This window comes from Mytilus trossulus, chromosome 1 (assembly GCF_036588685.1).
Source record: "Mytilus trossulus isolate FHL-02 chromosome 1, PNRI_Mtr1.1.1.hap1, whole genome shotgun sequence".
Taxonomy (NCBI): Eukaryota; Metazoa; Mollusca; class Bivalvia; order Mytilida; family Mytilidae; genus Mytilus; species Mytilus trossulus.
Window position 1 is genome coordinate 62845983 of NC_086373.1, and position 12182 is coordinate 62858164.

A 12182-nucleotide genomic window follows, 5' to 3' on the forward strand; every position below is an offset into this window, starting at 1 on the left:
CCCGCCGATTTTTGTCCCAAGTCAGGAGCCTTTGGCCTTTTTTAGTCTTCTATTATTTTTAATTTTAGTTTCTAATGTATAATTTGGAGTTTAGTATGGCGTTCATTGTCACTGAACTAGTATATATATTTGTGTAAGGGCCAGCTGTAGGACGCCTCCGGGTGAGGGAATTCCTCGCTACATTGTGTAGACCTATTGGTGACCTTCTGCTGTTGTCTATTCTATGGTCGGGTTGTTGTCTCTTTGACACATTCCCCATTTCCATCCTCAATTTTGTTATGTATTCCTGGATATTATAGAGTTCAGCTTGTCGAATACCTTATTTTCCAATTGGAGCTTTGTTTCATGAACATTTGACATCACAGAGCAAACATCTTCACGTCACAATGTCACATGACGCGTTTTTTTCCCCAATGACCACAAGTCAACCAGGGTAGTTCATTCATACCACCGAGATTGGAATATCGTGTATTGACCCAATTGGTTTAATTGATTTCAAAAGAACAGTGTTTCCCCAAAAATTACTATCAAATCAAACTAACCAAAAAATCATTAATTAAAAAAGAAATATAATACTAGTTCATAGCACCATAGAACTACTCCTGTTCAGTTAGCTAAACCAATAAATCCTTCTAACTTGTTATATGACCAAGTTTAAAGTTATCAAGTCATCTAAACCCATCAATCATTATGACTTGTTATCATAAAGTTTAAACTTGTCAAGTCAATCAAACTTTTCGTTAGGTTTGCCTAGATATGCTTATGTCACAGTTCAAATCAATCGAATCAGTTGATATTATTCAAACAATTGAAATTCTTTTTAATACAAATAACTTATTTTTCTTGTTTGCAAAAGGCTTAAAATTTGTTCAAACGAACCAATGTGTATCTCATATTGACAAACTTTATCTGCTCATTCATGTACGTAATACGAAGAAAGCATGTGTACCTGTAAAGTTTCTATCATGGTGGCGCTTGTATTTTGCTGATCAGTGTTTCTGTTGTTCTGTTGTTTTCCTCTTATAAAATAGTTGATGTGTTTTCTTCTGTTTTGTTATGTTTTGCTTAATCAATTTCTGACTAGTATTGAACACCGGTATACTACTGATGATTTATTTATGTTCAATTTACTCAATTTGATGATTTTATCACCATAGTACAATTGAAAAAATGTTTTTAACAAGAACTATCTTTAAAAAAGATATCCGACGTATTTAAATTTGAGTATATGTTTAAAACTATCATTTCGATAACCTTCAGAAGCATAATGACTTAATTATGCAGGACCTCTTTAATAAAATCTCCATCTGAATGTAACTACAAGAAATTCGTTACTAAGTCTGGTACGTTATATTAAGGCAATAATATATATGAATATTGTGATGACACATAAAAAATTTATTTGTCAAGAAATCCAGTGCAAATAACAAGAAAGAAATATAGATTTACTACTGTTTACATTAAACTTAATTCATGGTTAACAAAACTAGAAACTTTTGGCAGTATAAGTAGTATCTTTCTGTTTACATTCACCAAAACCCCCGCGGAAATCTCACATGCGTAGGTGCGTTCTAAAAGTCATGTACGTTCGTACAACAAAGTTTACATTAAAAATTATATAATTGTTCCGAATAAACAGCTGTCATGGATGCAAAGAAATATTGGAGAACAATTATTTTAATAAAAATATAAATCTTTGTAAGATCTAGTTCAAATATTTATAGTTTTTCACTTGCTTTCCATCACGATATAATTTTCGAGACGTTTTTTCAAACACAACCAAATCACCAACCATGACAGCATTTAGTCCAATCACAGAAGGAATTTTCGAGCATGCGTATTCTGTTGCCATTGTTAAGCGTCCTTAACAAAGTGCGCAAGCCGAAACTATACCGACTACGTCAGAAAATAACCTTTCATATACCCCTTACAAACGAATCAATCCAAACAATCTTACTTAACTCCTAAGACAGATTACGATTGACCTTTATAATTTAGACATATGTTTCGACTGTGCCCAATAGAACCATTTGTTCAATAAATGAATTGTCACAAAGCTATACTCATTAAACAGTCGTCACATTTATTTATTTACAACCAATCATTCTTATGCCGATTTTGAATAGTTAAATTTGCATAATTGATATCCCATTATCCAGTCAGTTAAACCAATCATTACTTCTGGTTTTGTATGATGTTCAATGTTTTTGTTTTACTGATTTCTATTACTCCTTAAAAATATGTAAACCCCATTAAGTTCTTCTTCCCGGGTGATTTCCGCCCTTGGTTCTTGAATCTTACCTGATGATAAAGGTAATTTGACAAAGTTGGTCTCATACTATAATTTTCTCGTTTAAATTGTTTTTCCCAGGCTCTTCATCTTTCAAATTGTTTGGCTTTATAAAATTTTGATATGAGCGTCACTGATGAGTCTTATGTAGACGAAAAGCGCGTCTGGCGTACTAAATTATAATCCTGGTACCTTTGATAACTATTTGCAATTGTCTTTTCGGGGCCTTTTATTGCTGACTTTGCGGTATGCGCTTTGTTCATTGTTGAAGGCCGTACAGTTACCTATAGTTGTTAATGTCTGTGTTATTTAGTCTTTGTGGAGAGTTGTCTCATTGGCAATCATAACACATCTCCTTTTTATATTAACTGATCAAATGATCCCCGATGTACAGTTGATTCCATTACAAAATTTCTTTATTTTCTTTCAAAACGTCTACTCTAATACTTCTCATCTGGTACGAGATAACAATTGTACAAGTGACAAGCTTTGCTAGCTACAACACCGACGTCGATGTAAGGCGTCAAAGAAAAAAATTATAAAAGCCTTTCAAGACGTCATAATTATTTGGACTAAGAAAGTCCCTGATGACAGTTAATTGTTATCCATTTGTTTGATGTGTTTGAACTTTTGAGTTTGCCATTGATTAGGGACTTTCCATTTTGATTTTTTCTCGGAGTTTAGTATTTTAGTGATTTGACCTTTTTCGTAATGCATTTCTGACCCCCTCATTTCTTTATATATAAATATATAAAGTAGTGTTGTGTATTTAACATGGATTTGTATGTTTTGACTTTTGAACAGGGGTATACTACTCAGTCTACTGTTCCCTGCCTCAGAGTTCCCTTCATTTACATTTACATTTCATTTTTTTTTTACATAAATGTTAATTCAGAATTCCGCAAGATTGTTGATTCTGATAGCCAATCAAAATTAGGTATCATAAATAAATGAAACAAGCATATAATGTAATTATTACTTACACATTGATGATAATTGATTACACGTGTTCGGTTTGTATTTCCCGCCACTGTGTCAAAAGTTGAAACCGGAAATCTAAGAGAGTTAATTTAAACATGGCGTCGATAACAAAACAGAAACCCAGTCCACTTGACAAACCTTTAAGTAAAGGAAAAGCAGAGGTAAAAAGAGAATAAATGTTATAAACTTTGTGAGGAAAAGTACAGTATACAAATGTTGACTATTCTATTTTTTACATGTGTGTGTCAGAACCATTAGTCATTAAAAAGTGAACATTGATTGGTTAAATATTCCTCAGTGTGTTTGAATTTGTTTGTTAGCTTTTTGGTCATGAATGTTTGTCTCTAATATTTAGTTAACTGTGCATTTGTATTCAGATATCGCAGATCAAATTTATTCGTTCATTGTGTAATCATACGTTTTTTGATTGAGTTAAGTCTGCCAATTGATATTTTATCGTATGTTTTTCTATGTTGTGATGTTATGCTATTGTTTCAGAAAAAGGGGGAAGGTTTGGATCCATTAAAACGTTTAATCCCGCTGCAAATGTTTGCACCTGTCTTAAGTCAGGAATCTGATGTACAGTAGTTGTCGTATGTTTATGTAATATATACATGTTTCTCATTTTGTTTATATAGATTAGACCGTTGGTTTTCCCGTTTGAATGGTTTTACACTAGTAATTTTGGGGCCCTTTATAGCTTGTTGTTCGGTGTGAGCCAAGGCTCCGTGTTGAAGGCCGTACTTTAACCTATAATGGTTTACTTTTTAAATTGTTATTTGGATGGAGAGTTGGCACTCACACCACATCTTCCTATATCTATTATAAGATGAAATTCAAGCAACATCGTCACCTACATGTACAGTGTACCTACATAAACTCTGGAGGGTTAGTTCAGAAAGGGTAACCAACTTCAAACATAATAAATATTATATTGAAGACATTAAAATATATGTGTTACTAGACACACTCATGAATCACTTTTTGGCAAAATCAAATATGCCAAATGTTCAACCAACGAGATCAGTCACAGGCGCGTAGCTGCCTTTACGCAAAAAATCATTTGCTTGCACATGTTTTTCACAAAAATTTTTTTTAAAAAAAATCCTGAAATTGAATTTCGGATAGTCTTTAGTCTTTCCTGATTGTCGTGTCTGGCGGTGTCTGTACTTGCAACTACAATCCCGACACAAAGTTTAACCCCGGTAGAAATAAAAATAAAAATGAAGAAGCTTTTATTTTAGCAAGGAGGCAGCGGATAACGAAAGCTATTTCTATGTTGTAGGTTAATATTGCAACTTTTGCTTTATTATTTTCTGAAATGGTGCAGTATTGCCAGAATAGAGTATACAGTGTATCAGAGCTCCAAACAAAGTAAGATTTTACTTAAACTTTTTAGAAATAGCAGATTTTGTACTAATGTCACAAGTATAAAGGTTTTGACACAAACATTACCCCAGTCAAAACAAAACTCACAGATATGTTGTTAAACTTCTACCTACATTGTACATGTTCCAACCTACAAACTGAAAAATCATTCTTGTATGATCGAAACAGGTCAAAGGACTTTTTTATCATTACAGAGTTAATGTCTTTGCTACATGTATGTGAAAAAGTTGTGTGTATCTGAAATCAATAGAGGAAACTCGTATCATACATGTAGCTTACTTGTTAACAGCAAGTAGGGTGAGAGTACAAAATGTGTAATCGATCCATTTGGCAAATATTATTGTGATATATGATACATGAATGTAGTGACAACTGAGGGTGACAGGTGCTTTGCAAATCTTTTTTGCATATCCCTAATTGACAATAGACTTTCGAGTTCGATGCATTTCAGTCAAAAACTCTAGTTTTAGTGAACGACATTTGTACGTTTAGGGACATTGTCACTTCCATTCCAATGTTGAGCAAGTGGTTGGAAAACTATAATTCTATATTGCACGAATTATTCAGCAAATTGAATTCTCAAAATTGACAATCAACACTGCTGTCATTAGGGAATTGTCAGTAAGTACCTACAGAGCAACCATTATTTCTAGTTTATCCTGCACAATGGCAATCACTAAAATGCTTGATGAATGTAACTAGTGCAGGGATACAAGCGACTTCCTCTATCTGGTAAATGACGTCATCAAGGCCTGCATAATTGACAAGTTTTTGCCGGTGACATATGAACTAGAAAGTGGTCTATTAATATAAGGATTTTTTTTTGAACGGGTATATCTTTCATTTCAGGCTGTCTGAGATGGGACAACATGTGGGTTCACATTTATTAGACTTGCTGTTTGTTAGAGAACAAGGATATAAGAGAGAAACAAAGCTACTTAAAATGTTACTGTTTATCAAGACTAATTTTTGGAAGGTATATATCTATTTATAGCTTCAAAATAGACGTAAAACAGGTCATCAGTATCAAATGTCCAAAACGGTCATATTTGCCACTTTTGTCACTCACAGACTCAGTTTTATTTTTTTTACCAGAGATTATTAAAATATATATGGTGTACTAGTACTGTAAACCTTTCATTGGCTTCTAAAAAGAACATTTAACCGAAAAATCGTTTGAAGTTATTTAATCTACAGAAGAAAAAAAAATACTCTGGCCGAATGAAGGATCAACATTACATGAATGCATACTGTGAATTCATTATACCCCACGCAACGAGTTGCGGAGGGTATAATGTTTTTGACCTGTCCGTCAGTCCTGTTTCTTGTCATCGCAACTCCTCTCAAACCACACAACAGAATTTCAAGAAACCTTTTCAGATAATAAGAACATACTATGTAGTTGTGCATATCGACGGGAAATTGCGATTAAATTTTTTTTCTAGGAGTTACGCCCCTTTGAACTTATTTACTTTAATGTACTTCTGCAACAGTTTGTCATTGCAACTCCTCTCAAACCACACAACAGAATTTCACGAAACCTTTTCAGATAATAAGGACATACTATGTAGTTGTGCATATCGACGGGAAATTGCGATTAAATTTTTTTTCTAGGAGTTACGCCCCTTTGAACTTATTTACTTTAATGTACTTCTGCAACAGTTTGTCATCGCAACTCCTCTCAAACCACACAACAGAATTTCACGAAACCTTTTCAGATAATAAGGACATACTATGTAGTTGTGCATATCCATGGGAAATTGCGATTAAATTTTTTTTCTAGGAGTTACGCCCCTTTGAACTTATTTACTTTAATGTACTTCTGCAACAGTTTGTCATTGCAACTCCTCTCAAACCACACAACAGAATTTCACGAAACCTTTTCAGATAATAAGGACATACTATGTAGTTGTGCATATCGACGGGAAATTGCGATTCAATTTTTTTTCTAGGAGTTCCGCCCCTTTGAACTTATTTGCTTTAATGTACTACTGCAGCAGTTTGTCATCGCAACTTCTCTCAAACCACACAACAGAATTTCACAAAACCTTTTCAGATAATAAGGACATACTATGTAGTTGTGCATATGGACGGGAAATTGCGATTCAATTTTTTTTCTAGGAGTTACGCCTCTTTGAACTTATTTGCTTAAATGTACTACTGCAACAGTTTGTCATCACAACTCCTCTCTAGCCACACAACAGAATTTCAAGTAACCTTTTTAGATAATAAGGACATACTATGTAGTTGTGCATATTGAAGGGAAATTGCGATTCAATTTTTTTTCTAGGAGTTACGCCCCTTTGAACTTATTTGCTTTAATGTACTACTGCAGCAGTTTGTCATCGCAACTTCTCTCAAACCACACAACATAATTTCACAAAACCTTTTCAGATAATAAGGAAATACTATGTAGTTGTGCATATGGACGGGAAATTGCGATTCAATTTTTTTTCTAGGAGTTATATATATGCCCCTTTGAACTTATTTGCTTAAATGTACCACTGCAACAGTTTGTCATCACAACTCCTCTCTAACCACACAACAGAATTTCAAGTAACCTTTTTAGATAATAAGGACATACTATGTAGTTGTGCATATTGAAGGGAAATTGCGATTCAAATTTTTTTCTAGGAGTTACGCCCCTTTGAACTTATTTGTTTCAATGTACTTCTGCAACAGTTTGTCATCTCAACTCCTCTGAAACCACACAACAGAATTTCATGAAATTTTGTAGATAATAAGGACATACTATTAAGATATGCATATTGGCAGGAAATTAATTTTTCTTATACAATTTTTTTTTCTTACACTTATTTAATTTCTCCAATGACAATGTGGGGACGTGGGGTATGTGAGTGTGCTCACTAAGGTTCTTTATAATTTAATATTTTTAATGGATTTCTTGGGTGCAGGTGAACCACAAATTTAAATATTCAAATTGGGCAAATTTTCTATAAGCTTGAAGGTCAATTTTGTAGAAAGGCATATTGTTAGTAATGTTACCCATAATAAAAATTAATAAACCCACAGTAGTTAAGTTAGCCTTTTTACTCGGCAATGTTTAGAAACCCTTTAAAGATTCTCTTGTCCTAAAACAACACAAGCTTCTGAAACATTAGAATAAGCAAATACAAATATTTGGATACACATATTTATTTTTCTTGTAGACTTTATATGGAAAAGAAGCAGACAGATTAGAACATTCTAACGATGATGAAAGAACATGTATCCTTTCTAATATTCATTTATCAACTCCAGAGAAGCATTTTAATAATACAAAAATGCTGAAATACATAAAGCAAAACTGGTGAAATTTATTATATTATTTTTGTCCACATGTAAATTAGTATTCTAAATGCAATTGATTAAAGTGACTCTTGAAAGTTTATGAAATATTTGGATAGTACTATAGAAATGAAAAGTCAGAATAATGGATAAGTTTTCCGTGTTTTTAATTTTTATATACAATAGTATAATTTTCATGTTATTGACCTTAACCTATATATTAGATTATATAATTGAAACCGAACATCTAGTCAACAAATTTATATCAGTACCAAAAGATAAAGGTAAGAGAAGTGTACCAAAATAAGAAAAGTTAGTACATGTAACAGACAATTTTATATGTACAAGTACATTATTTGACGTAGAGCATTGCATCTTTAGTCTATGCTGAAGAGATTTCATGACCTGAATAGTCTCATATAAACTAAGTCTCCACGTTTATCCATTTGGATAATACTAAACACATAAAAACAATGCATACCTTGTTATGTCCTGTTTCATTAATACATTTAAATATTTCAGAGTTTTATACCTCACTTTGATTTTTTTTAATCAAAGTGTATTTTGTATAAATGAAAGAAGCTGGGTAAACACATCTTCGCTAGCCAAGGGTTACGATCCACTTTCGTTCTCTTCACCCTTGGCAGATTAAGCAAACATTTGTGAAAACAATGTTGCGCCATCTATCGGAAGATTAAAGTCACGCCCATTCCAAATACATTATTCTTGACCAATGGTAGCACTTGAACTCTTCAATTTGGAGGTTAAAATACGGTAGCGTCTAGATTCTACACACTTGATAAAGCCCGAAACGAAAATATACATCAACATTCATGCATTTGTGCATGAAACATACACAGGATCTTCTATTAATTGATTAAAAACATTCAAGTTGTCACTAAATATAGTCGTATGTTTAAAGAATTTAAAGACTTGTTGCACAATAAACACGTGGCAATTGTTTAAAAACACGTTCTACATTTATACGTGATCATGTTTTATGCGCTTTTTGATTGGATGCAGCGAGTTCCGACTGCAACCAATAAAAATCCTTATCTTGTGTCTCCGAAATTTTATCTCAATCCGCCAAGGGTGAAGAGAACGAAAGTGGATCGTAACCCTTGGCTAGCGAAGATGGGTAAACATCTATGAGACAGAAACCCATCAATATAAAAAGCAATCCAACAATAAACACAGGTGTCTGTACAATAGATTAAACTCATAATCTCACTAAGTCTTGGAGTATAGTTTTAATAATGGAAATGCTTTAAAAAAAAATTAAAACATAAAAGTTCTCTGTATTCATGTTATTCATTGATTCTTGGACATGTATACAATGCTAAAAGATGACATCACTGTTGTAGAGTATGATACACATTATTGTAATTTCTCTCATATGTTTTGATTTCAGCAAAATTAAATTGTGCAGCATTTACAGCAGGTATTATAGAGGCTGTTCTAAATGGAGCTAATTTTGTAAGTGATGTTAATTTCTCTTATTGTAAACTGTTTTTATATTGTCAATCACCCAGCTGCACTTAAAGAGACTTTTACTGTGGAAATATGAATCTGGTGCACCAAATTGGTAGGGGAATCATTTTCACATGACATCCAAGTTGAAAATTTCATCACATTTTTCTCAGGAACTACTCAATAAAGACAGGTGTCTGTACAATAGATTAAAGTCATAATCTCACTAAGTACTACATGTACTTAACAACTTCCTGTTTACCATCAAGTATTTTAGTTAGTTATCATCAGTGAGCAGAAGCTCACAGTTTCACTTGTTTCTTCAGTGCACATATATAATTGGTTGTTTATGCCTTTTATTTATGAAATTTTATTCTTTTCTTTTAACAGCCTTGTAAAGTGACAGCTCATTGGCATAAAGGAACAACATTTATGATAGAATTTGATGAATCAGTTATAGCAAGAGATAAAATGGTAGAAGGCAGATAATTGACGAACCACTGACATTTATTTTTGTGAACAATGCTCTATGACATTATTTTTATTTTATAATTATTACATGTATTCCTTTGAATAAATTCAAAATTCGTAAATGTGAAATGTTTGTAGTTATTATAAGATATACACCATAGAAATGTGATGGTTAGAATAAGTCTTAAAAAGCTGGAATAAATTGGGACATTTGTGTTTTATGTCTACCGATATTTTTATTAAAAGGAGCACAATTGACAGAAAACAAAAACAGATATAAATCTTATGGATCGAGATATGGTCCAAATCATTGAGATATTTGAGGTGGGTCTCATTGGGGTCTAAGCGTGACAGGGGGATTGCCTATTTTTCGTCAGCATGAAACGTGAAAGTCAAATTATTGTGTCGTGAAAACGGGAAATGAGGTCTTGTGGTACCCGGGAAATGACAAAAAAATGAGAATTGCTTATGTACATAGTGTAAGCGGGATACAGGAATCTGACAAAACAGTAAGCGGGATCCGGGATCCGCACCCCCCAATGAGAACCCCTTTGAGGACATGTTCACTATGAATAAAATCCTGTTACAAAAGAAACAGACATGGTTGAAATATAGTTATCCATATATGAAAGTTAATCAAATTGTTCTAAATAGTAGCTCCTGAAATAAATGAATGTTTTCAAAAAGATATATAAGGTCTAAGAATCTGTTAGCAGCTACAACTCAAATACATATTGTAGTTATATTTTAAAAACAAGATTACACACGCTGAAATGTCTCCCCTTCTTTACTACTGGTAACCATTGATTTTATTTTGATCATGTCGCTAGTCCTGAATATAAAACTTTACTACAACTATCACATAAACTTAACAAGATCCAAGAGAAGGAGGTCAAGGTAAGGTACACCAAGATATAACTAGAGGCTCTAAAGAGCCTGTGTCGCTCACCTTGGTCTATGTGAATATTAAACAAAGGATGCAGATGGATTCATGACAAAATTGTGTTTTGGTGATGGTGATGTGTTTGTACATCTTACTTTACTGAACATTCTTGCTGCTTACAATTATTTCTATCTATAATGAACTTGGTCAAGTAGTTTCAGTAGAAAATGTTAGTAAAAATTTACAAAGGAGTAGGTCCGGTAAGGACTGATTTTGGCCTCAAATTTCAAGTTCATCTGAAGAAAGATTTTGACCACTTTTTAAACACTTAAGTGTCTATTTCAATTGAATCAATTAGTTTGTGTGAAAGATTTTAACAGATTTTGTCATTAAAAACGACCTGATTCAAGCTCAAATATGAAAAATCTACCAAATATGACTAAAATGTCACTTTTCAGATGGTTTTCGTCAAAAATGAAAGTGGCTGCATCTGTGTTCATCCTCAATCTTTACATTTGTTATGTATTATAAATTACAACTTACATTTAAATATTTTGGATGAACACGAATGCGGCCACTTTCGTTTCACATGAAAACCGTCTAAAATTTCACTTAACTACTAGAATTGTGAAGATTTCAGTAATTTAGCATGACTTAATGGTGGTAGTACGTCATGTATGAGCATTGTATTGTCAAAAACAGCCCATATCTATGTAGCAGAAGCATTCTACTGTACAATAAATAACTAAAAGTTTACATTTTAACAATTTTGTAAAACTGCTATATTTTGGGGAAAATATACGAATAGTGTCTTGAAATATGAAATTTATTTGTATGAGGTTTAGAAACGGGAAAATGCGAGGTTCTACAGAGCATTTTCCTGTTTCGTGCTGAATACAGATAAATTTCATATTTCAAGACACTATACGTATATTGTCTTCATACTGAAATCGAAAAAAAAATATTTAAAAATGAAAAAACTATGTAACAAAAATTGTTAAAAAAAGTGTTTGGAATTTTCCTCTTGGGGTACCATTTTGGGTTATTTCCCTATGAGCGTAGTCCAGGCGGTAAAAACATTGACATATTAAGGAATTAGAAAGGGAAAATGAACATTTGATAACCATGGTATATAAATAACCAATTTGAAGACATAAAAGTTTAAATTCATAAAAGTTTGACCATTGATACTAAACGTTGTCATGGTCGTGACGTGACGTTGTTGATGAAATACAATGGGGCTTATAGGTTAGTTGGGGTCATTGATATAGCTTTATCTGTATAGTAAAATAGCGGATTGCAATATAATATTCAAGATAATAACCAAAAACAGCAAATTTCCCTAAAATTACCAATTCAGGGGCAGCAACCCAACAACGGGTTGTCCGATTCATCTGAAAGTTTCAGCGC

At 32.9% G+C, this 12182-nt stretch overlaps 1 protein-coding gene across 1 annotated transcript; it reads left to right on the forward strand.

The window, feature by feature from the left end:
* The first annotated feature begins 3309 nt into the window (after positions 1-3309).
* Positions 3310-10018, forward strand: LOC134709384 (trafficking protein particle complex subunit 5-like). Its single transcript, XM_063569555.1, has 7 exons — positions 3310-3432; positions 4557-4645; positions 5510-5636; positions 7831-7888; positions 8173-8232; positions 9360-9424; positions 9809-10018. Exons 1-7 carry the CDS (start codon positions 3367-3369, stop codon positions 9905-9907), a joined length of 564 nt encoding a protein of 187 aa, XP_063425625.1. The 5' UTR covers positions 3310-3366; the 3' UTR covers positions 9908-10018.
* The last annotated feature ends 2164 nt before the right edge of the window (positions 10019-12182 follow it).

Bases quoted from the DNA above. Each gene is read 5' to 3' on its own strand.
- LOC134709384 (XM_063569555.1), top strand. From the start codon at position 3,367: ATGGCGTCGATAACAAAACAGAAACCCAGTCCACTTGACAAACCTTTA. The intron at 4,646-5,509 runs GTAAGATTTTAC...CTTTCATTTCAG, and splicing joins GTATCAGAGCTCCAAACAAA to GCTGTCTGAGATGGGACAAC. The intron at 9,425-9,808 runs GTAAGTGATGTT...TTCTTTTAACAG, and splicing joins TTCTAAATGGAGCTAATTTT to CCTTGTAAAGTGACAGCTCA.